We start from the raw sequence: 27,646 nt of genomic DNA on the forward strand, positions 1-27,646 counted from the left end.
CTCGTATTATTTGCATATTACATTGTCATATATTTTTTCTTCTTACACGTTTAATCATTTACAAAAATAAAGTTGCTTTATTCATGCATGGCTGACAAAAACGTTTTTAATATGCACATATTTGCAAAGTTACATTACAATAAAATACAGACCCCACAACAATGTGACAATTTTTTTTTTTTTTTTTTTGTGATCAACAATGTTCATTAATAGGTCCCCCAAAAATGTTTATTTAATCAAATAATAATTAGCAAATATGAATATTTACTTTGTTTTATCAAAATATTTAATAACATTATGCAAATTGAGATGTTACAATGCAAAAAGACATTTTAAATGAATTTTGAAAGAGCCAAACCAATGCAAAGATGATATAAAACACATACAAAGAGTGTTTAATAAATTATTCTCTTTCTTTCTTTCTTTCTTTCTTTCTTTCTTTCTTTCTTTCTTTCTTTCTTTCTTTCTTTCTTTCTTTCTTTCTTTCTTTCTTTCTTTCTTTCTTTCTTTATCCTGTTTCATATGGAAATATGCCACATTAGACATCTTTCTTTAAAATAAATGCAACTTGGAATAATAATTCAATTCAATTCACATTTATTTGTATAGCGCTTTTCACAATACACATTGTTTCAAAGCAGCTTTACAGAAAATGCACGAGTCCACATTGCAATTTAGAATGATCTGTTATCAGAGGTAACTGTCTAAGTTATGTATTTCAGAAATGTACATATACTGTACAAAATCACAGTTAGCAAAAAATGTATTAATTTAAACAATGTAATCATTTAATGCATAAACAATGAGCTCATTGAAGTAATGCACACTTGTTTGTTAACAAATGATAATGACATTTAGAAAAAATAAATAAATAATAATATTATGCTAAGCAATTCAAATTCATGCATATGCTGCACAATAAAACCAAATCACAGCTACATCTTTAAAATCATGTAAATAATTTGTTTTTAGCAAACCATGAAAGGTGAGAGATTAACTTTACCAGTGTTCTCTCAAGCTGTTCCTATAGCCTATAGGCTGTGACATCACACTTTTAAACGAAACAAACAAACAAACAAACAAACAAACAAACAAACAAACAAACAAACAACAACAAAAAAAACACTTACAGTTTTTCTCGATTGCTTAAACACTATAACCAAGCTTTTGAACTAAAATTTCAAAACCATAACGGCATTTATCAAAAAGCACACCCATTTCACTAAACTATAAACACTATTCCCTGTTTTGACACATGAGTCAGATTTGTTGAACTGTCACTGCAAAACTCTACACACAAGTCCCTTCATTTCTCATTGCTTAGACCATGTTGTCATTTAGAAAGCACTAGCATTCAAAATTGTTCACTCAAGTCAGCACAGCTTCAGCTCAGTTAGCACACAATTACCCAAGTGGAAACACTAAGAGTCAAAATTTAACACACATCAATCAGAACCTTCAATAGATATATAAAAGGGCCCAAATCAGTTTATTGCGTTTTGGAACAATGGATCCAGAAAGACATGAAGGAAGAGGGATAAGAATGAGGAGGAAGAAGGGCAAGGGCAAGAAGACAAGCAGTCTCAGATGAAATTCAAGCCACTCTAGTTGCCCATGTCTTTATCAATGGTATGACTATGAGGGAGGCTGGGCTACGAGTAAGGCCAAATTTGAGTCACTTTACTGTCGCCTCGAGAACCTTCAGGGAGGTGTGGTGGCAAACAAAATTCTATCACTGAATAAGAGACAAACATTTCCAATAGTCTTTGATGAGGTGTATTTTCTTGCAAGAAAAGGCCAGCAGTCGTACAGTCACACAGAGTGGCTGCAGAGTGTGACAGTGAAGGGAGGGCTTCCTTTCTCCTTTATAGTCTTGACTCCCAGAATGTTATCTTTCTAGGTATTTCAACCATATGTGGAACATTCTTAGACGTGTCCATCATATTGTATCCTTGAGTGGAGGCCCTCCTGTTACGTCCCAACACTCTTTACCATTCCAATACAATTCAAATTCCATATTAGAATATGGTTTGTGTGTGCTCTTTTACTGTCATATGTTGGTCACACACATCTTACTGTAAGTAAATATAAAAAAAAAATTAGAGGAGAGAGTAAAAAAAAAGAGTAAAAAAGAGTAAAACAGGAAAAAAAAAAGTTTTTGTGTGTGTGTGTTTTCTGTGTATGAATAAAAATGTGCCAATGTATCCACTGGTTGTGTCTTTTGTGTTCATCATGTGAAAAGGTTTGTGAGGGGGGGGGAACCACAAGCAACATAACTTACCAGTTTTGGAAATGTTGTTTTGAATTTATTGCACCAGTGTGTTAGACTATGTTGTAGTGTGTGTGATTTTGAGGGCTTGTGTGTCCTGTCTGAGGGCAAAGTTTGGTTTTTCAGCAAGAGTGAATGGTTTTGAGTGTAGAGCTTCATTTTGACCTGAAAATAGGATGTTTGGGGAATTGGGTGAGACGTTAAGGATTTGTGTTTATAGTTTTGAGAATACGAGGCATAGTTTCAAGAAATGTGTTTAAGCAATCGAGAAAAACTGTAATATCATATTTTACAGTTCTCAGCTTTCCGCAATGTTTCAAGTCAAACACGCCTCTTCCAACGTGATTACTCGGCAACTATTGTCTTATCGTTTTATTTGATTAATTTACTTATTTACTTGTAAATACGACGTCGCTTGGTCATTCATGTGCTCGGAATTCTAACTTAAATCTCAAATGGCATGTGTGGTATAAAAATGGCCAGTGCCCCTTATTTTAATAAAACGATACTGTCCCGTTTATATTCCTGCTGTATTTGGCAGCCCTACACCTTTCCGTGTTCTTTGGACAAACCTTTTTCTGAGAGCTCAAGGTGTCAGTAGCACTAGTAGTGCGCCATTGATTTAAAAGGACTTGACCAGCTTTTCTCATTGGCTGATGGGCGGAGTTTGCTCAGCCAATGAGCGCAGACTTCAGTTAAAGACACTGCAGCGATGAGTTGAGCAGAGGACGCGCTCCAGTGCTGCAATACAAACTTCACTTTCAATGGCTGGTTAATACTCATGTTCGTTCAAATTACAGCAGCACAGTGAGGGAAGTTCTCTCGGGCGCTTAGCTGGAGCTCAGATAAGTTGTCCTTCAGCATGTCATTAGTTTAAGACAATTACCGAGATGTTTTAGGGCAATGGAGAGTGAGCAGTCAGAAACATTTGGAGGCGACGGTGGAGACAATTCATCAGGCTCCGACACGCTGTCAGAAGGCGAGGCGCGAGCCGAGACGTATGAACCCGAATTACAATTTGAGGAATTTCAATGTCACTCCTCAGATTTTGTAGGTCTTGACGAAAAAGTGAAGGGAAAGGATTTCGCTGAATGCTGCGACGAGATAAAAGCAAGAAATGGGGATGAACTCGATGAAGGAGAAAATGAAGGGGACAGTGACGAGGACGAAATGGTAACGTACATTGATTATAATAGCACTACTAAACACTCATGAGACATTCAGTCTGTGTATGTTTGATCACCGATGTACGCGCGCGACTGCAGGTGTGTTTGTTTGTTTGTTTGTTTGTTTGAGTGAAAACGCTCCGCAGTGCTGCTGTTGACACGGTGAAAAATATTTCCCGTATTGTTATACTGTACTGGGTTTAAGTTAGTTTTGGAGTCTGTTTGGGAGAGACTACAGGTGTATATATTTTTCCTCTTTCGTGAGAACATGCATACTGAATTGCGCTTGTGAGACTGTTAAGTCACATACTGAGAATGGTCTCGTATTATTTGCATATTACATTGCCATATTTTTTTTCTTCTTCTACACGTTTAACCATTTACAAAGATAAAGTTGCTTTTCATGATTGGCTGACAAAAACGATTTTAATATGCACAAATGTGCAAAGTTACATTACTATAACAGACAACTTGTGACAACTTTTTTGTTTTTGTGATCAACAATTCAGAGTTCCTTCATTAATAGGCCCCCAAAGAATAGTTTATTTAATCAAATAATAATTTACAAATATGAATATTTACTTTTTTGTTTTATCAAAATATTTAGTAACATTATGCAAATTGAGATGTTACAATGCAAAAGACTTTCTTTCTTTCTTTCTTTCTTTCTTTCTTTCTTTCTTTCTTTCTTTCTTTCTTTCTTTCCTGCAGTGTTTTCCTGTTTCATGTGGAAATATGCCACATTTTGGAAATAAAATGAGTTGTGAATTTCATTAAGTTATAAGTCTAGAGGCATATTACTATTGTACGTCTCAATGCTTGCAGACTCTTTGAGGGAGTTTCAATCATTCAGCTGTAATTTGTAGGTGCTTGTTTACACAAACTTTCTCGCATGCGGTTTTATCTTGTTTCAGTTTCATTCACCTGTATATGTCCTGTTTGGTTGATAAAAAACAAAAGGTAATTTTGGTTGTTTCATACAGGAGGTTCTTAAAATTAAAGAGGGGTAGTATAACTTGAAAAGTAGGTTAGTCATTGTCAAACTTTTTCTGACTGGTTTATCCAGCATGATGTCAGACCTTTTCACTGTGACGTCTTATTGCCTTGCCTGAGGATTCGATGGCTTTGTTACACCAATCAGATACCTGAGATTCTTGTTACTCTCAAGAGCCATGTCATCTAATGTTTGCTTGCAGTCAGGTCAAGCGAGTGGGAACGAGAGAAAGATCTACCCTTTTTCCACAGTGTTAAGGGCCTTTTACACTGAGTGCGATTAAGCGACGTAAATGTACTATGCCGTGCAGAAGACAGACTTCTGAGAAACAGTGTGACTTACATTCCCCCACAACTTATTTGTTTACATAAAGGAATTCCAACTACTGCATATTTATAGACCCTTCATATGAACAATAATTAAAGGGTTTAATCTACATATGATGTTTTAGCAGCAGAATTAGATCTCCTACTGTCTATGATGTTACCAGTAATAATCCAACAACAGTAAAGCTGAGAAAGAGAAACATCCTCTTTATTATTTACTAGCTTTTATGTTTTGAAGCTATATTAGCTATATTATTTTTAAAAGTACTTATAATTACTTATGTAATTAAATAAAAACATATTTTAAGTTTTATTAATAAAATAAATTAATAAAAAAAAGAAAGATCAAGATATGTTTGTTTGGGGTTATTTCAAATCTCAACAGCATTTCTCAGAAGTCACTTACTGCACCTTTAAGACTGGAAAGGAGAAAGTTTTTAACATTCAGAGCCACTTGCACTGTAAAAAAAAAACCCAAAAAAACCCCAACAACTTTATTTTAGTAAATTAAACTTAATTTACTTCATTTCCAATGTATTTAAATTGAAAAATAAAAATAAAATAATAATAATAATAAAAGGTACAGAGAGGAATTAGAACTCCAATAAAAAGAAAAAGAAAAAGAAACCAATATACCATATAATGAGTTGAGGTTATTTATTTTTTATTTTTTTTATTTTAACAGTGTGGTTAAAACCAGTTCGCCTATACCCTGGCCACTACACCACAACCACAGTCCCAGAAAGCTATCTGCCACACCTTTGAGGATCAAAGAAACGTTCAGGACAGTGTCGCAGTGTTGCTGTCTTTGCATTCACAGCCTTTACTTTTCTGGGGCAGTATTCATGAGGGAAGGGTGAAAGAGGCTATTTAAAAGACCTGAAATGGGGTTGATGAGTAAAAGTGTTCAGGTTTGGGTTGAACTACTGTAAGTGTGCAAGACAGCTTTGCTATACTCACATGGCTGAGACAGACCACCACCACAACTATACAATATGGTTCACGATAGTAAAAATTACAATGAACTGTCAAATTTGAGAATTAAGTAATTTTGTGCAGTGAGTGATGTTTTTTTGAAGAACAGTAAAGAAATGATGTCTCATACTAAAAGTGGTGTTATCATTCAATATAAATTTATAAAATGTATTTATTCTGTCAACAAATCAGTAACAATAAAAATTTAAATTGAAGACCCAAACCTTTTTGGGGTGTTTTACATGAAATGACATGCATAGATTCAACCATACATTTGGTTTTTAGACATCTTACATGCATACACAATCTGCTGATTGTGCATGAACATACATTTAGGATGAAATGCAGTTTTTTACGAGAGCCCAGAACGTTGAAATTTAGCAACATTCACCCTTTAGACATATGCAGCAAGACTATATGCATGGTAAAACATGTGACTGGAGCATGCAACATTCTTTTTACCCTTAAAGAGTAAATATTGTGATGGTATATACACATAGTACCGAATGATTACTATATTAATGCATTTTAAAATGTTAGATACTTCAAATAAGTCCATAATGTCCATGTCTACAGCACAAAGTATGTAATTGATAGTATCAGATGATAATGACAGTTTATTTTTAATGAAAATATTTGTTTTTTCCTCCTTTACAACAACAATATATGGTAAATAATCCAGATACTTGCATGTCCTTACACACACACACACACACACACACACACACACACACACACACACACACACACACACACACACACACACACACACACACACACACACACACACACACACACACACACACACACACACACACACACACACACACACAAAAATATAGTGTGTGTGTGTTTGTTTGGCCGGTCCTCACTTTCTGAGACCCCTTTAAGTGTTTAAGGGTCAAGACTTGGTTTTAGGGATAAGGTTATAATTATGTTAAGGCTAGGTTTAGGGTAAGGGTTTGGGTTAGACACTTAGTTGTGATGGGTAAGGTTAGGGTAAGCGTCTAGAGATTGCATTGTGTCAATGAATGTCCTCATAAAGATAGATGTACAAGAGTGTGTGTGTGTATATCTGAGTATTAGTTCTTGTGTGTACAACTATTCAGTATTTCCAACCACATAATGTTTATCTTAGGTTTCAGACATTTAAATACACATAAGTACTAGCACAACAATACGTTTATAGTTTGTATATTACACACTGGTGTCAGTGGAAGCAGCAATAAGAATCCATTGAAATATAATTTGCCGACGTGTTTTATTTTGAACGAGTTCAGGCAGTTCAGCACCGACTGAGCGCGTTCGTCTATGAGGCTTGCTGTTTACCGAATCTAACTCTATACCGGTAAAAGAGATCCTCTGTTGATGTTAACCCACTGCCGTAACCCACTGCCTTTCTTGGGTGCAGTGATGTACGGGCTGTAAAACCCCGCCTTCATATTGGCTTGACGGACCGGCTCTATCGTGTCCTTTGCCTGTAGGACTGCGATCTCCGCACGCAGGACAGGAGCATCCTTGACCGCCACTGAGATGAACCGGATGCCTCGAACCTGGTGGGACGCCGGGCGAACTATTTGATAGTTTGAAGGTCCGAATAAGCCAGCGAGATGGGCTTGGAAGTGCTAGCCAGGCTTCCAGATGCCGAACAGGCGGGGTCAGAGGGACCACAGAAGTACTGACAGTGTGGCAGTGAGGTGGAGTGCAGGGGCCCAACCCGGAAGGCACAGTGTCCCAGAGTGGGGACCAAGTTTGCGGTGCAACACTTACCTGGCTCCACGGTTGGGCAGGGGGGAAGGTGAGAAGGCATCGCGTCCTCGAAGCGCACAGCACTGCACACTGGTGATAAAGGAGGAGGATGAGTGGCAAGGTACAGCATCGCACACTGCCATCACCACCCTCTTGAGACTGAGAGATAGAAGAAACTGGTCTTTTACAGAAATTTGTCTCAACAAATGATTCTCAACCCGACCCTCCTCTGGGGGAAGGAGTTGGTGCGTTCATCTCCCGAAGAGCTGGCTCCTCCATCTCAGGGACAGACTGTGCCGCTTTTCTGTGGCTGGATCCACTCTCCGGCCTTTCGTATGTTGATTCTCCTCAGCTCTTTTTTTCCCCTCAGACATGTCTGTCTGAACTTTTTTTTGTCTTGTCACTTGAAATGCAACAAATATGTAAAGCAAATGTTACATACAAAAAATACCGTTTATTGGGGTAAAATTTGCTTAATTGTTCTGAAAATAATGTCACAATGCAAAAAAGTGTCAGAAGTAGACTTTTTATTTATTCATTCATTCTTTTCACCTCTTTGAGACATTCTCTCATTTTAGCTTGCTCTTTCCTCAAATAGCAAACCACTGTATTTAGCATTCACTAGTGAATGTGTGAATGAGCAGTTTTAATTATGCATGAGAAAGCATTATGCTGATGCTTACATCATTACTTTAGCAATATTTTGATTACAATATCTGAATAAATCGATCTGATTTCATATCTTGCAAAATAGTCTTAGTTTAGTCTGTAAAATTTTGTATACAGTGTAAACGAAGTCTCGGAAACACTTGCAGTTCCGCACTAATGCAATCCTCAAAATGATATTACATTTGCAAGCCTAAAATACAGTATTTTTTATCTTTCCTTGATTATTGTCGTAATCTGTTTCAAAATGTCATACCTTTTAATCTTTTCTAGTCATATTTTGACTAGTGACCTCATGACAGTACATTGTTCTCAGAAATATGAGTGCTGGTCTCTGTGTGTGTGTGTTTTTCTTTTTTTTAAATCAGTCTGAATTATCTGTTGTAGAGCTGTCGATAGGATTCAACAAGTGAAAGTCCATTTCCGAGGTTATAAATAACCATCCATTTATTTTAACAGGGTTTCTCGGACCTGTAAAGAGGATGTAGAGTGTTGGTGAATGGCTTACTTGCTAAGAGGATTTGCCCTTAATCTGTTTAGGGTTTCTCCTCTGTCCATTACGGGTGATGTCATCCTCAGCATGTCTGTCTGTTTGCTGTTGATTTATTGGTTTCGCTTGGTCGACTGTTGAAATGAGAGAGATAGCTTTGGCTTTTGGGGGAACCTTTTAATGAAACAACAATGGCATTGAGAAGGAATTTCACGTCACCAGTGTGGGGAACTTCTGATGGGTGTAGGGTAAGAAATCCTCAAACATTAACTTTAAGAGAACTAAACAGAGACCCCCCCCCCCCCCCCCTACCCCCACCAGCTTTTGAAATTAGTTTACTTTTTGGCTAAGTCAAAATAAACTTAACACTTTAACAGCCTCAAACCATAATTTTGCATTCACAATTGTGCTTATAGATTTTACACAGTATGATTTTGTTCTAGAATATAAACTTTGGTGAAAATGAAATGGGGTTGAATTTTAAACTGCTGATTGTATAATAGCTGTAAAGCTGACAAAGTTGTTAGATTGGTGCTATTATAAGGGTACTTTTTGTTGGTGCACCAGCATATATATGTATATTTCATTGCCAGCCTGTTAACACCTGTGTGGAAACTTGGGTGCGGTAACATCAAACCATTTTGCAATGTATCTAATGTAAACTATGGTGTCTGTTCTTCATAAATCTGTATCTATATTCAATCTTGTGAAGTGATGGAACTGTTTGAGATGGATTCTGTTAATAATACTGGATTATAAAGCACTAAGCCTGAGGATCCAGGGAAAGTGAAAGGCTTGGCAAACATCCGTTTTTTTAGGGAACTGTGTCCTGGTTGCTCAACACTCTTTCATGCACTGTCTGCAATAAATAAAAAAAATGAAATAAAAGAAAACACTAAATTGCTCTCATTATACTGCTTTGTGCTATTTGATGGTCCACTGTGCTTGGATTGTTCAATGTTTATTATAATATTAATATAATTTATTAATTTAAGTGACATGTGAAGGCCAAGTATGGTATCCCTGCCCTCTGCATTTAACCCATCCAAGTTAGTGCAAACACAGAGTAGTGAGTAGTGAACATGCACACACTGCAAACCATGGACACACACACCCAGAGCAGTGGGCAGCCATTTTGCATATTTATACCATGCTGGTGATGATTTGATTGTGTAGTAAGGCCACTTTAATTAATTGCATCAAAAAACAGACCACTTTGTTGCATATGTGCTGCAACAACTATTGATACTGAATAATCACATTTAATGGATTAATTTGCTGGCTGATCATAGATTATTGAGATGAGTGAGCTTTTATAGACCTCCATGATTCTCCTTGCTCTACACAAAGGCCTGTTAAATTAATAATTAGCCTGAATTATTGAATAAAATTCTTAATTTTGTTTTATTTTAGATGGATGGATGGATGGATGGATGGATGGATGTTAATGTAATTGTCTACCAAATAGAAAATTGTACATTTAGTCCCGATTTCCATAGCGGTGTTTGTTTTACCTCTAACCCTAAACTGTAATCCACAAATCCCTCACCTAAGAAATGGGCACAAACAAACTTGAAATTCAACAATACTTATAAATGTCAAAGACTATTTTCCAGAGACACAAATTAGATAAATTAATCACAAAACGGTTTCAAATCACACAAATGTTGATATTTAAAAAAAAACATCCTTTAATAAAAATGACAAAAAGTCCAAAAGTTAAGTTCATTTGACATCTGAAATATCTTCAATTATCCCAGTTTACTGAGTAGAGACAACTACAAGAAATATGGCATATTTTACCCTAAAGAAACAAAATCATGAAAATCTTGCAGCTCTTTAGTGCATAAGCTAACGTCATCACTGTACATCTGCCTGACCTTAACATTTCCTCTGCTCCATTTCCAACTAAATCATGTTCCTCTGGAGGTTAAACATCTCACATTACTGAACTGAGCTGTTTTGCTGAGGTCAGCCTCACCAGAACACCCCGGTGTCACAGAAGTTCCCACTGTCTTAAAAGAGGCATGTCCCCTCTCACACTGCACTGTTCATTATCCCTAAAGGTTTACTGTTGGCAATAGCCCTGCAAAATCTCAGTAGCAAAGTCATGTTTCCTGTGTTGACACAACCTCCCTCTGGATATAAACAGATGTGTGATTTTAGAAGCATGATAGAGTATACGCTCTTGCACATTTCTTGTATGTGGAAGAAAAGGAAATTGCTCTTCGTCTTTATTTGGACATGTTCATTCATGAAGGAACTCCCAAAATGACAGAGAAGTATGCCAGATGTCAGTGTGCCTGCTAACACACACCATGCAGACTCCATTACAATGTTACTTGAAAGGAAAACCATGATTTCTAAAAATGTTTGCATTAGTCAAGTTTCTATTGTAAAGTCACAACACTTAAAGTTAGGATAGGCAATTATGTAACTTTTAAACCTTATGGAACTCGCTGAGGATGTTTGATGTCTGAGCAAGCAGGGTGCTGGTATGAAAAAACATGTTGACAGGCACGTACGTAGGACATCGTATCATTGCATTCGGACATTTTCGTTCCACATGAAGATATACAGATTTTAATATTTAGACCACTTCTATTATTGATTGCTAGCAGGATGTGAAGTTTCAACCTGTATAACACAGTGTTTATAATTTTTTTTTTTTTTTTTTGTTTGCATATACCCTACCTTTAAACAATATGTGCATTAACATTGTTTTAGTGTGGGGGGGAAAAAAACTAACACTAACCTTTTCTGCGTTTCCAAATTTACAATTCCAACACTTTGACTTAACTAAAAAAGATACAAAAAAAAAGGTTTAAACAACTTTACAGCTCAAATAATACATGTTTTAACACAATAATTAATGTAATTGCTTTTATAAAATTACAAGAATCACATTTCTGCTTTTAAAAACCCATTCACTTTCATTGTAAGTTCTTCAATGTAACTCTGATTTTTTTTTAATTGGGACACAGTGTGTTTACTGTATATAAACAGGTTAAAACTGCAGGTTAAAACTGGATCATTCCCATTATAAATCAACAAAGCTGTTAGACAATGTGGCAAAACTAGATCACACTTGCAGTGTAGATGGCTTAGTGGTTATAATGGGGATATATAATAGGATCAAGTTGTCACTATGCTTATTTGCTCACAGTTAAAGGGATACTCCACGTTTTTTTCATATTAAACTATGTTCTTATTCCCTTAACTAAGACGAGTTGATACATACCTCTCTCATCTCAGTGCATGCACTCAATCGCTCTGGTGCGCGGTGACACTTTGAAAGCACTTAGCTTAGCCCAGTATATTCTATGGTATCTAACAGCAATGAATTTAGAAGTGACCAAACACATCAACGTTTTCCCTATTTAAAAACAGTTACTTCGACTCGGCACAGTAAAAAGTCATGCCTGATCCTCTTCCTCTCACTTCTGTCAATAGAACAAACGTGACTTTTTACTGCGCCGAGTCGAAGTACTCCCAAAAGTGCTATTCCGCCTTACATTATAGTTATCCTTTTTAACCCGCTTAGAAAAGCGCCACGTTTTATTTTGTGTCACCATACTTGGTCGTATAACTACTCGTGTAACTGTTTTTAAATAGGGAAAACGTTGATGTGTTTGGTCACTTCTAAATTCATTGCTGTTAGATACCATTGAATATACTGGGCTAAGCTAAGTGCTTTCAAAGTGTCACCGCGCACCAGAGCGATTAAGTGCACGCACTGAGATGAGAGAGGTATGTATCAACTCGTCTTAGTTTAGGGAATAACTTCCCTGGAGTATATATAATAGGGAGTATAGCCTACCTGTTTAAAATAGTTTGATTTCTGAAGTATCTATCCTTGTATGTTTTTTTTTAATTTGTGCATTTATTTAGTAAGGTAACTTATCGTGAACCAATTAAAGGGATAGTTCACCCAAAAATTAAAATAAAGCATGCACATTTAGAATGAAATGAAGGCTGGTAAACACTGACAAAATCTTCTTATATTTAAGGTAAAGTATTCCTTTTAATAATGTCATGTAGGAACATGTAGGAAAGAAAATTACATTTAGGAAAGCGGACAATCGGCGAATGATGCAATCTGGACTCAAACTCGCATCGCCTGTATAAACAACATGGGTTTACGTGTAGAAACATGCTCTAACTGCTAGGCTGAGGCTCTAAAATTTACTGCAATTAATTATTGATGTGAAAAAAAAAAAAAAAAAATCTGCTCACATTATTGTTTCTGTGTAGCACTTTGGTATGAGTTTTAGCCTTGAGTGAACTGTTTTATAAGGGGATTGATGAACCCCACTGATTTACTCTTCAGCAGACTGTGACTGTGAAGGATTGTTTCGACCCACTGTGTCTTAATGGCTTGAAATTGTGTGGGCAGCCTCCTTAATATTAGGATGTTGTTTCAGACACTGTCAGACTGAAATACTGTGAAAAACTGTAGCTTTTGCTTTGTGCCGAAGGTCTCCAAGGTTTCAAGGCTAAAGTGTTCCTCTCACTGTTATTGATTGGCATTTCCATGCATGCATGCCTGTTTACATATGGACTGCAAATGAGATTTAGTCCAGTAGGGTAAGTTCATGGTTGCTGTGTAAATCAAGGGTTCAAGGTTTGGCTAGTTGGCATGGCCTCATTAATCTTTGTTGGTAACTGTACCATCTGGATTATTTGTCCATTAAAGGCCCTTCTTAAAGAGGCTATATGCAACTTTTTCCCCAAAATAAACGTAACAATAGCCTTTTTATTTGACCATTTATGACTCAAACATCTCCTGATGAGCATACTGACACCTTGTCAGCTCACAGCGGGTGCACCTATAAGCCTGTATCCTATTCTTCTTATTTTCTGTCGGGTCGGATTTTTCGCGCGCTGTCTGCGGATGTGACGTCAAGTTGTGTCATATATATTGCAAACAAACTTAGTTTCTCAAACAATATATGTATTTGACTGTTCTTACCTCTGTAAACATAATGTTGACTTCTTTGCAGCGGATGACTTGTGAAGTGTGCACGTACGAGCGCGCTGCGAGAGCGAGCATAAAGGAAGAGCAGTTCCGTTTTTTGGCCACAGGTGTCAGTCGCGAGTTTAAATTTCAGAAAATTGCATGTAGCCTCTTTAAGTTTCCATATATTCTGGACATATATATTATAACTTTTTAATTTGGTCATTTCACCATTCTCCAATATATTAATACCATTCAAAAGTTTGGACTTTATATATATGACCTAACCTAACCCCTGACCTAACTAGAATGGTAACATAAAACATAAGATCAGAAAAAAAACATTTAATACGGTTCTGATGAGCATACAGACAGATGAACTGTGTCTGACAGAATAAAGTGGTTTTGTAATACTCCCAGAATTAACTTTGTGTGTATTATGTAACATTTTGCAACACCATTGTGCAATTGAGGATTGAGGAACACAATTACTATATCTTTGAAAACACAAGCATTGTAGGACAGAGTATAACCTTATTGCCACAATTGTATTTTATTGGATTACTGGTTGACACATTTTGTGGAAGTCTTCAAAAGTCCACTATGCATCAGGTGCACCAATACATTTTTATTTTTATTTATTTATTTCTGTTGTCCATGAACGCAGTGTTTGCATGAAACCTGTATTCTGTCTTGTAAGTGCCTACAACAGCTTTGTGAGGAACAGATCACAACTTAGTGTTCACTGATAATCATCAGCTGCAGCTCACATACAGTAATTACAGATTTTTCTTTTTTTGTGAGGAACTATTTAGGGATGTTTCCTTTGAGGAGGCAAGGGAAGCAGGCATTGTTCACATGATTAAAACTGATTCTGAATTAATGGCTAAATAATAATGTTAATGTTAAGACTCAATAAAAATCAAGTATTCAACTCCCTCACTTCAGATTTCACTGCTTTGTCATGTCAAAATCAATCTTGAAAAATGATCTGTGCATTTTATTTTTGTATTTATTAGTGATTTTAATAATTAGAAAATTAATTTAATTGTTGTAAAAATACAAAATAAAATTGTATTGTAATTGCTTTTTGATAGTTCTAATTAATGTTCATTTATTTAACCTGGAAAATGTGTCAATACTAAGTATAACCTTTATTTTTATTTATATATTTTCTGGTTTCAAATTTTTTTTTTTTTTTTTTAAAGGACTGAAGACTTTGCCCTCATTACAGAATGCCACTGCACACATTTGTCAAAAGTATATTTTTTAAAACCTTTATGTAAAAAAAATAAGTTTAAGCAAGATATAACCAAATAAGACCTCATCAGTTCCTCATGTTTCATGTGTCACTTCTGTTGTGGCTGGTGGCTACGGTTTACACGTCTGGTGTAAAATATTAGCCTTGGCTATTTTGGGCACATGGGCAGCTTCTCCTATCGTGTGAGGTTGACCTTTTGCATTTGATATGTCTTCTTGTTGATTCATTTCTGACAGTGACATATGAGATGCCACTGGTCAGATGTTCAGACAATTTGTAGTAATGGAAAATGAGTTGCTAATCACATTAGCAGCACTGGTTGGGAGGGATTGGAGTTCAGAAGATCAGTTTTCACAGCCATGCAATGCAAAAGTGAAGTAATCTGATACACAAAGATGACCAGAAGTTCCTATGATGACATCATGTAAACAAACACTGCTGTTTACAGTATAAGTTGGTTAGCAAGGGTAAATGACCTATATCTGTTGTGTGTATTTAGACAGAGGCCGTACTCTTTGCTAGCTCAACAACAATGCAACTGAATCCCATATTTGTCTCCACAAGCATCGCCACTAAATTAAATGACTCATGTCAGAGATATATCTATTACAGAGGAAACATCTCCACTTGTTTTAATTTTTATAACACACCATGTGTGTTATAATGAGTGCAGGAACTGTAATTTGTTATCTGTAATGGTTTGTGAGTGTTCTGTGCCACTCTTAATGTTTAGCGTCTCCACAGCTTGCTACCAATTCCGTGAAATCAAAAAGCAAAATGCACCCAGTACAAAGTTAAAAAAAGAAAAAAAGTACACGCAGTGTTTTAGAACCTTGAACCAAAAATTATTATTTGGTACTCGAGGACTGAATTTGTTTTCTGACCAACATTGAAAAAAATTGAGGAACCACTAGTAACAAAGGGAGAACCAAAGGGACTATACAAATGTTTTAACTTTCACCCATTCCCTGGAGTAAGTCTTTTACTCACAACTGAGAATCAATCCCCCCTCCCCCCTTCCTGTTGTCAAATTCTCAACGTAATTGCTAAAATTATGAGCAGGGGTCAAGCTTCCAGCGGGCTTCAAGCACACTTAAGGAAGTAACTCTACCCTGAATTCTCATGTTACCCAATGGAGCAATATGCCGAATTTCACTGATTATTCGGTGAAGGTTCACCTCCTCCATTAAATTATGTTTGTTAGAACAACACTACGAGTAACTGTTATGCAGTATTTGAGACTAGAATTGGTGCATCCTGAATCATAGCACCAATTCTGCATTGAAAATATCATGCTGAAATGTGCCTGAGAGACACTTTAAAAAAAAAAAGATTTTTTATGAATTTTCAAAGTGCACATTTATTTGTATTTACTTATCTTTTATTTATTCATATACTTTTATTTATTATTATTTTTGATTTATATTTATTTACTTTTATTTATATATTCACTTTTTTATTTATTTACTTATTTTATGTTTTGATTTACTTATTTATTTTGATTTGTTTATTTTTATTGTTGTAATTGAAAAATTAAAATATTTTATTTATTTATTTATTGTTTACTTATTTAATTTTACTTTTACTTACCACAATCTGTGTTATCAGACATTTTTATGATACTATGTCCTAGTGTACTGTTTAGTCATTTACTCGGAGTATACACTTTCCCATTGTCAGCGAGCTGCAAATAAATAGGCAGATTTGGATGCAGACTAACGTGTTTACATTGCCGTGGATTGAGTGTTTTCAATTAAACAAAGCTTGTGTTTTTCTAACTCTAATCATTAATGGTGTTCAAATGCCACTGTGTGAGCGTGAGGCTTTCATAACAATATATTGTATATAATTATAAAATACTGCATATTGGAAAGAGAACTGATGCTTTGTCAGGCTGCAGGCATTCATGCCTTCTATTACCCGGGACATTGACATTAATTTTTCCCACTGTTGCTCAGTATTTTTAAATAGTTGAACTAACTCAGATGTAAAATTCATAAAAATGCTCTTATATAATTATGTAACAGAGTGCAAATTCTCTTTGACCCTGCCTTAGGGAGAGAGATTGAATGAGAAAAACAAATGGTTGAACGGATAACGGGTCTGTTCTCTCGCTCTCTCTCTTTTGAGAAGATGAGTGCTTTGTTTTTGGCTTTCATCATGAGCAAAACCGTGTCTAAGAAACAAATACTTCAGATAAAACGGTTTGATCAGAAGGATCTCTTCTGAAATGATACCCATTAGTTTCTAGGCGATGGCAACACAACAACATCCCTGTCCAGCATTACTGAATGAATTAATGACGGCACTGGGAGATGTCATATAGTGTTACTAATCTGGTCACAGAGCAAGGTGTATGTATGGGTCCATCAGTTAGCAAAACATTTCCATCTGATAACAGATTGCTACTCTACTGATAATCGAGAAATGGATATCATTCTTTATAAAGCTCTTTACATGACAACTACCTCGTCTTCTCTGGGTTCAGAAATAGCAGTGATGGTACATTTTCTCCCCAGGGGCATTTAATAGAAAGTGAAATGCAGAATGCTGTGAAAAAACAACCGTGTTTTTTTCACCTGTTTGTTCTTTATAGCTTTTTGATTGATTTTTTTTTTTTTTGTGAGGTGATGAAATCATGAAACAATACGCTTGCAAAACAGTAATGTGGCACTACCATGATTCAGTGATTATACCAGATGGTAAATCCATGGTATTTTTGAGATAGACTATATTTATCGTATTCCTATACCACGATATTTATATGGTATCCCCAATATACCTCAGATACATTTAGTATTAGCACTGTACATATCCAAAAAAAAAAAAAAAAAACACACATGAAAAGGGTATATCCAAAAAAGAAAACATGAAAGAGGTAGAGTCCAATGGTATTAGCATGAAGTTTGAGATCAATAAGATTTTTTCTTTTTATTGTTATTGAGAGATGTCTTTTCTGTTCACCATGGCTGCATTTATTTGATCAAAAATACAGTGAAAACAGTATTTATTTTGGAATATTATCTTTAATTACTACAATAATTTCATATTTTAAAGCATACTTTATTTCTGTTATTGCAGAGGTAAATTTAAAGCTAAATAAGTGTCATATATATATATATATATATATATATATATATATATATATATATATATATATATATATATATATATATATATATATATATATATATATATATATATATATATATATATATATGTTTTTTTAATGGAAAAGTTTTTACTGTCACTTGATCACTTTATTAATGCATCCTTCCTGAATTATTTTATTTATTTATTTATTTATTTATTTATTTTATTTATTTATTTATTTATTTATTTATTTATTTATTTTTAAATAGTCTGGCTTACTGGCCTCAAACTTTTGAATGGTAATGTACAGTAATCAGTACCATGTAATTTGCCTACCATTTGATGAGTCACATGGTACTCCACAGCATTTCTTGTAAAATAGGTCTTTGATTTGTCTGCTATAGGCACTTTTGTGAGTTGGTAGTTGGATGGTCTTGTTTTCTTAGCACAATGCTGAGTTAATTCTGCCTTTTCGTTTCTTTCTCATTTGTGGTGCAGTTATTTTCCACTCCGATGGATTCAGTGACTGCTTCCACAGTCTGTTTCTCCTGTATACGCTTTATTGACGCTATGCTCGACTGCCTCAAAATGAGAAACACCTGCATCAAAATGGCTTATCTTCTGTTATATCATTATTTTCCCTGTGTGCTATGAGTTGTCTAATTGAAGAATTAATTTCAACTATTCTCGCAGCACAGCTCACAAAAGGTCATGTGTTAGTAGTTTTTTTTTTTACAAAATCATAGAGGTGTTGATGGGCACAAAAAAGGTTCCAACCACAGTTTGAAGTTTTAAGGCACTCATATTTAATGAATTATTTTGTCTATACTGTAATTATCATCACTTTAAACTGTTATTTTGCAAAGTTAAGTTCATGGTTTTAAGTGTTAATTTCATCAACGAAAACTGATGAAAAATGTTCGTCAACCCTTTTTCCATTACTAAGAAGAGACTACATTGGCATTAAGCGATAACTGTGCCAATATCAACATGCAATATTGTCGAGGAAAAAAGATGAGACTAAAAGTTAAAAAATCTAAACGTTACCAAAATCTTTGCTTTCATGCTTGCGGTTGCCAGATGTCGAGAGTTTAGATCCCCCAAATCATAGTTTTTCAGAGTATGTTAATTTTTATGATAAATAGTAATAAATCAGGAAACTAGATGAGGTAAAATAAACCATGCATAAGAGTTGACATTCTATTGATTTGTGGTTAAATGTGAAAGTGCAATGATTCTGATGAAATGTAATACATTTCTCAAATGACAACAATCGTTGTGGCAGAATAATTTTGGGCAGAATAATCATGATCATTATTTTAACCATTATTCAGCATGATGACAATAGGACTAAGTTTTCATTGACTAAAGCTAGACTAAAATTCCCAGACGTTTAGTCGTCTTAAGCTTGACTAAACAAAAACTGGAAAAGGTTGACTAAATATGATAAAAACTAAAAAATGCATTTGACACTGGACTAAGAGTAAATTAAAATATTGCTGATGAAATCAGCACTAGTTTTTACTTTATATCAGATTTTAGTCTTTACTATCTTGAAAGACCTCAGCCAAATATTGTGGCTTAAGTTTGCTTTAGCAAACACCACAAACATTTTCTTTAGATAATGTAAAAAATAAAAAAGCTACTCTCCCATAGAAATAACTGACCTCCACATATCTGTCCTTCATTGGCAGCCAGACCACAAGGAAAGATGGTTTATGTGGATGTTTTACCGACGCACACCTTTAATCTTCTTAGAGCGTTCAGGACATAATTATCTCCTTGAGTTATGCTGTAATTATATAACCTTTCATATCCGTTTATTTGAAATCCTGCTAAACTGTAAATCCCACATTATCTTGTTCTAAAATTTATAAAGTATGTTGGGTCAAAGATAGATGTATTAAAACTTTTAACTTCACACTGTCCCAAAATGAACTTTGTGCTGGCCGTGATCTCATACTTTAATTTCTGACAAATTGCCTTGTTTACAATCAGGGACTGAGACATAATAAAATTTTACAATAAAGTTACTCTTTCTTCAACCTCTGTCCCACAGAAAAGATTATACTGCAAGTATGAATCATAGTTTGAACTGTAAGCACGTCCAAAATGCATCATGGGTATATTTTACAACATCATTTGTTTTTATAATAGATGGACAGTTGAGATATGTAAAGAAACTTTTTGGCGAGTGACCAGTTATGAGGTCATAAAGAGATGTTATCTTATTTTGTGTCCAGCAGGCTTGGGTTAAAAATGACCTCCTCATGAAAACAGACAATGAGTAATAAATTAGCTCCTTTTCTGCAGGCATAGTTTCTGTTTGCTGTAGGCGTTGCACTTTTGGTTAAGTAGTCACTTTAGTTTATATTACTTGTTGATTTTAGTAGTTTAGTTAACTTACACTTTAAATTTCTATAGACCATGCAAGTTTGTATTCAACCAATCAGAATTCAAATGTCAACCTTATTGTCAAATAGGGTCTTGTTTGTTTCATTTATTGAATTACTTATTTATGTAAAGAAAATTTGTAAAAAATGAATGCCCCTATTATGATTTTTCGAATATTAGCCTTATTATGCAAATACAATTTAGCTGTTTGTGAATTTAAAAGGTCTGCAAAGTTTCAAAGCTCAAAGTGTGTGACAAATAAAGTTATTGTTTTCTAAAAGAAAGAATCAATTCTGAACTGCTGAAACGAGTTGTCAGCAATTCCAGTCTCCCTTCCTGTTGCATACCTACGTAACAATGCCTGTGAACAACGTCTTATTTGACCCGCCCTCAAACGCTGTAGTTGTAGCTGAGGCCTGGATGAGTTTGGTTTGTGTTGTTGACATGTCGAGAAGATGCTGTTTTCAGTGCTCCAGAAGCCTCCGGAACTGAAATTCAGACATGTTAATAGGTGTTTTGTTTCTGACATGGGCTGTAAGCAGTAGACCAATCACAATAGAGTGGGCCATTTGACCAATCAGAGAAGAGTTGGAAAGGTGGGGTTTAGAGAGACTGAATCTTCAAACAAATCATATTCTTACTCTTTGTGAAATGAAGTGATGTGCAATGTATATTTTGAGAAAAAAGTTTTATTTGACCTTGGATGCATTTAACCTATTGTAGTAGACAAACTTTTAAATAGCATAATAGGGGCACTTTATATAGATCTAAAAATGTCATGTGATGTAACCGTAAAGTCAAAAGGAAACATTTTCCTTACATATTGTGTACATGTGTTTTTATCTTTTTATAATCAAAAATTAATTATTAATGTATAATGGCAAAAAAGCAAAAAGCTGATTTGTTAACATATACTATAGATGTTTAAATAATAAAGTAATAATGAAATAAAATAATAAAGATTATGTCAAACTACATAAGTTTTCTTTAAAAACATCATAATGTAAACCTCAATCTTAAATTTTCCCCCTTTATAATATCAGGACAATTGTTTCATCCTGTTTGACTTAATGCCCCCCAAAATATCTAAATTTAATTTATGGATTAAAAACGTGCAAACCATGGAGGTAAACCAGTCACTTTATACATAAAGTACATTATTAAATTATTTTTCAAAAAATGAATATATCTGAATAATAATAATAATAATAATAAAATAAAATAAAAAAAAAACTCAGAGCATCATCATTGACCTGACATAAACAATATATTTAAGATGTTCTGTCCTTCTTCTGTAGTTGATAAAAGGATTCAAACTTTTCCATTTTGGGAAAACATTGTATTGTTTTGAACACACACAAGCCTTTTGCTTTCTATGCATGATTATATCTCATCTCACGGTTTTGACTGAGGAGCACAGAATTTTGTGGTGTTTGTGAAAGGTGTGGTGGTAGTGTATTGTTCAGTGGGGCAAACAACTCTGGGCAACCATATTCTGCACATCTAAAGCTTTTGCTCCTCATTGAAACAATTGTAAGTGTTTCCTAAATGGTTCCTATATGCATATATGGCCACATCTAGATGAATTTTTACTTGTTGAAATAGCTGCCTTTATTTATTAGTCCTCTGGGTTGATAATCTAAATGTCTTTTGGAAGGGTGATCCATGAACTAGAGATATGCTGTGCTCTGCTTTCAGCAATGGGCGTAAAGCCAGATTGCTCCAGGTGGTTGATTTAATGAATCATACAAAGTAGCTTCTGCTTTTTTGATGCCTCATAGCTCTTCATCAGAATTCAGAATGGTTTAGCTTTTCATAAACGTGACACAGTTACTTTTTTGCAGGGTGTGATGGAAATATCAGCTGCAAGTTTTGTGGAAACTTGGCTGTGAGGCACATTTCCTCCTGCTGCAGCTCTCCTTGACTTGTCTTCCTGAGGACTTTGGCAAATGTATTTGGGTCATAATGTTTAGTTGTGAGAGTTGATTTGCCCAGAAATTATAACATCATTTTACTGCTCAATATGTGATTCATTCATTTTCATTGCAATAAAGAGCTCTTTCAGAGCACTTAAGTGTGAAGCATGTTCTTTAAGTTCTTTAACTTTTAAGTAACTTTTAAAAAATAATCCCCTTATGAGGGACCCCCTTTCTCAAATTTATTATTACATTTTTTACTCCCTAAAGCATGCAGTGGATTTGGTGGGGGGTAATTGAGAATGAATGGGATAAAGTCACGTGAGAGGAGGCAATGCCTCAATCGCGCTGTGATTGGATATGATTGGCTTGTGCACTAAATCCCACCTCTTGTTTTCGTGCACGTTTGTGAAACGGATGAAAAAATTATGCTGTGAATGGGAAGACTAATAGAGTGGTGCAGGTATGACATCACTTTGTAGGCCAACTGGCAGTTAGCATCACACTGGTTCCCAATAGGTGTTTGTACTTTTGTATTATCACAAAACAACAACAACAACAAAATCAACAAAATTTGTGATCAACAAAATTTTATGATACTTGCATGTCTTGTCCATCAAGATAATTTTCACAGATAAACACTACTTTTATGAATGTCGAAGCCTAAATGCAGTCTCCTGAAGTAAAAAGCTAAAGGTAGGCTACACATTAACTACACCACGGTTGTTCCACGACTAAGCTTCCGACAACTTACTTTTTTATCTGAAAACAAAAAAACAAACATTTTCCCTGAAAGTTTGAGTTAGAATACTTTATAAGGGCACAATTATTAGCATAATGAGTTTGTAAAAGCAGACTGAGTTAACCTGTTCGACGTGATGGCGTTTAATCTCCCTGACAGCCTCTGTAGTCACATTTAGCCACTTGTTAGCAACTCCCTTTTTCAAGACATGTTATTTTATGTCATATAAAGCATGAAAGTGTCTTGAGCTTGTGTTCACCACAGACCTTATTTTCAGCCATTTAAGCAAAAACCCATCAAAAAAATCCATTGGTAAAACTCATTTCCGTGTTTTGGCCAACAAATTTACGTCATTCCTGCACCACTCGATTAAAAAGTAAGTTAAAACTCACCCACTTAGATCAAAACTTGAAATGGCCTGAAAATATATGATTATTTTTATTTTTTATTTATTTTTTGTGATTCATTTCAGAAAACCACTGCATGCCACTTAGTTTAATTTGTTTTAGTTCGTTTTTAAAAAAAGAAAAATAAATTAATTTTATTCAGCAAGAAGGCGTTACTGTATATAACTGATTAAATGTATAAATAATTGTATAATGCTACAAAAGATTTCTATTTTAAATAAAAGCTGACATTGAACATTCTATTAATCAAAGAATCCCCAAAAAGTATCGGTTTCCACACAAATATTTAGTAAAACTGTTTTCAACATTGATAATAATAAAAATAACCATAATCAATAATTGAGCACCAATAATAATTGATACTTTGCTCTCACGAGAAATATATTAAATATGATAAGTGCAATTCAATATTTATAACCAGTATTACCAGCACTTTGTATGTAAATGTGATATGCCACATGACCTTTACCGGTCCTGGCCTCAGGTGGAGGTGACCTCATGTCTTTCCATAATTATGGTCTTGTTCTCCACTAAAGATGTGGGTCTTCTCACATGGTTTTGGTTTTCATCATTGCAGCTCTTTTCAGCAACTCCACAGAAGAGTGTGTGGTATCATAAATCATTTTCGTCAAAGCAGAGGGAGTTCCCTTCCAGTTAGAGAACACACTAGGCCTCCATTTGTTTATATTCACTGGGAGGAACCTCTTCCTCTACTCTTACATTGTTCCACAGCTTGGTGCTACTTAGCTCCTCATGAGCCTTTTCAACTCTGTTTGACAATGGAAAGAAAGGACGTTTATGTCATATGGCGTGGTGTAGTAGTGTTTGTGATGGCAACAATGGCAAAGTCTTTCTTCAAGGCCAGATGTTTTTGAACTCCGTATTTCCACCCTTAGTGGATCTTATACTGTGATAGCCTTCAAATTCACACACATATTATATAACCTGTGCTGTTTATGAATGGACAATCTGATTGCTATAAAAAATATATTTCAAGGTGCAACATTTAGTTGGTAAATTCTATTATGGATTGTTCCTAGTGATAAACCTGATGCTTTTAGGGTTTCATGATATACAGTATATTATGTATGCATTTTTCTTTTTCTAAAGCTCTAGGTTTATTTGCTCATTAAAAAAAAAGAGTTGTGATCATATATCAACATGACATGTTGTTATTATTATTATTATTATTATTATTATTATTATTATTATTAAATATTTAACTAAATAAGAAAATTGTAACACTTCACTGTAAAATAGAAAAAAACACAAATATTTAGCTTAATTCTCTTTTGTTTAAAACCACTGGTTTATAAATGCTCCTCACTGCAAGTTTGAAGATGGTTAGCGCATATTGCATTGCCAAATGCACATTATCAGCAGTGTTTAATTTGACCCAGAGAAAAACTGATGGTGTTTCTGATCAATAGAAATCCCAGGAAGATGGAACTGCAGCCCTGGACAATTCTGCTAATACTAATCAGGATAGCAGGAGATACGAACAACGGGAGTTAGATCAGTCAGAAATCCATGTACTGGAAAAGGCAACAATGTCGTCGGTGAGGGAGAATATCACTGATCAACTGATATTTGGTTGAGATGATATTTGGTCTCAACGTAGCTATATGCGACTGAAGAATACACTAGGGTGTAGTTAGGGCCGTGCAGAAATTATGTTGTAAATGATGCTCTTAGTTGTGCCATCACCGTTTAGTGCTGTCATTGAATATTCCCGAGAAAACGGTATGGTCAGTGTCTGTCACAATTGCTGTTTTTCATCCAGCACTTATTCATTTGCAAATTAAGCATTGGTTATAAGCAACTCAGGCAGATGCAGAGATGAGAAGCAGCATTTACTATGAACAGATTTCGATCACGAACTGCTGGTGTGTAAATGAACAGTCAGTGTTGCATTAATTTAATTAAATTACAGCCTTTGCTTGATAATAGCACTACACCATATCACCATTCAAAATAATCCGTTTTAATTTTTATATAATAGTGCTACCCTCCTTGCTTTGGTAATAAACAGTTTGTTGTCTTGGATTTCTCCAATAATGGTTTCCACTAATGTGTTTATCATTTGAGGTGGAAAGAGCCCTCAGATGTGTTTGCTTGTCTAGAAAGATTTTATCTGTACGAGAAAAAGCCTTGTTTTGTTCATTGAGTGCTGGAGGGGGTGAAAGGCCTCAAATGAACTGAAAGTGGAGGAAATGGTTGGTTATAGCATTTAGAAAATTAAAATGACAATTATGATAATAATAACACAGTGGGATTTACCAGTATCAAATGCAGCATTAGTGACTGATTCATGCTGAGATTTAAATATTGTCACATGAAATGATTTTCACAGGTATTTAACTTTAGATGGGGTTGAAAAATAAGAGTGATGTCAGTCAAAAAAGGAAAGGTGGTTTAGAGATGGAGTATGTTATTATTACATTATAATGAATGGAGTAAAGTATTGTCAGTAATGGATATGCAGCGCGCTAAGTATGTTGTGTATTTTTGTAAACACTGCAGTGCTATTCCTGATGTGATCTTCCCTGTAATGTTTCCCAGACTGAACTCCATGTTGATCTCATCTCTCTTCCAGCCGGATAACATCCTCTACCCCCCCTCCATGCCTTTCCGCAAGTCCAGCAACCCAGACGTATCTCACGGCTCCAGTTTAGCGCTGAAATTTAAACGACAACTCAGCGAAGATGGCAAGCAGCTCCGGAGAGGAAGCCTAGGGGGCGCTCTTACAGGTAAAACTTTGACCTTTGTTTTAGGGCTGCTCGATTTTGGCAAAAATCATAATCACGACAAAAAATGCACTCATTAAATAAACAGTGCTTTAAGTTTTTCAGGAAGATGTATTAACAGTGGTATTCAGATCAGTAATAGCCTACAACAGAAATTGAATAAAGTAATCAAATGTAAAATAACACTGCTGTATACATTAAATAAAGACTAATCATTATTAAAACTACAGTTTATTCATTCAAGAGCAGTGAGTGATTTTATCTTTGTCTTTTGTTGTTTGATTAACAATAATAACTGCAGCAGATTTATTAGGCTGCTTCCATTTTAAGAGTTAACACACAGACCCAATATACTGTTACACACGCACTCTTTCTCAGTGTTTACATTCACTGTAAGACATAACCGACTGTGTTATGAGGACACTTACCAAAACGGCATTTCAACATATTTTAGGCGTGTATCTGAAGCCGACAGTTTACTTTGCTTATGCGCGTTCCGCCCCATCTCGGAGCGCATGCACAGGACGCCGCCTAGGGAACAGTATCTCTTTCGCGGCTTAATACGCTTTTAACACGGTTTAATATCTAGTATCTCCCGCAGTTTAGCATCAATGAACGGCATTTTACAACACTCACTTATTTGAATGTCAAATTTGGGCTTTTAGGGAGAAATGAAAGTGCACCGCTGTGAAGGAAACGAAGGTGCGTGGGACTGAATGCAGCAGCGGCACAATAACCGCTTCACGTCGATTATCTTGTTTTCATAATCGTTGAAAGCCAAAATCGAAATCTAAAATCAATTACGATTTATCGCACAGCCCTACTTTGTGTATAGTCAGATGTAAATAGGGTCATATTGTGAAACATCATACTTTTTCTTGATCCTTTTTTCCTTGACACAAAAAACACATTGTAAGTAACCAGCTACTTGTTTTAATTGAAAAAAAAAAAAGAGCTATTCACAACAGAAAATATCTACCGCATTTTCTGGGTAACAAGTCACACCAAATCATATTTGCATGTATGTCACGTTTTATTAATTTCTAAAATACTGGAAAATACCAGTAAATAACCAAAACTTTTACAAACACTATTTTATTTCCCTTCACTCCACAGCAAATCCTTTACATTTAAAATTTTCCAATTATCCAGGAATCACAGGAGTAAACAAAGGCAGCGTAACAGCTTGTATCAATAAAAGACAATATCGGAGGAGGAACATAACCAAACTCAGGACTTAAATACTAAGAAAATTACAATGAACTAAATAAGACATGGCTGATAATTACAAGTAACTGGGGGATATTTCAAACAGGGAATTAATCAGAAACTACAACTAATCAAAGCAGGGAAACAGGAACTAAGGGAAACAAAACAGAACATCAAAATAAGAGCCCATAACTGTGACACCTGCAAATATTTAAAAACATTTAATTGGTAAAGTTTTATGAATTCAATTTATTAGACATGCTTCTTGATTGTTAAAATTGAATT

General features: G+C 35.1%; 1 protein-coding gene across 9 annotated transcripts in view; it reads left to right on the top strand.

The window, feature by feature from the left end:
- The first annotated feature begins 2,962 nt into the window (after positions 1-2,962).
- The window catches only part of mast4 (microtubule associated serine/threonine kinase family member 4), a 141,201-nt gene continuing 116,517 nt past the window's right edge, over positions 2,963-27,646 (top strand). For all 9 annotated transcript variants that reach the window (XM_079870757.1, XM_079870770.1, XM_079870768.1 and 6 more), the window contains exons 1-2: positions 2,963-3,442; positions 26,002-26,155. In XM_079870757.1, the coding sequence (XP_079726883.1) occupies positions 3,173-3,442; positions 26,002-26,155 (424 nt within the window). In that variant the 5' untranslated portion in view covers positions 2,963-3,172. The remainder of the gene's footprint in view (positions 3,443-26,001; positions 26,156-27,646) is intronic.

This window comes from Squalius cephalus (assembly GCF_949319135.1).
Source record: "Squalius cephalus genome assembly, chromosome: 5".
Taxonomy (NCBI): Eukaryota; Metazoa; Chordata; class Actinopteri; order Cypriniformes; family Leuciscidae; genus Squalius; species Squalius cephalus.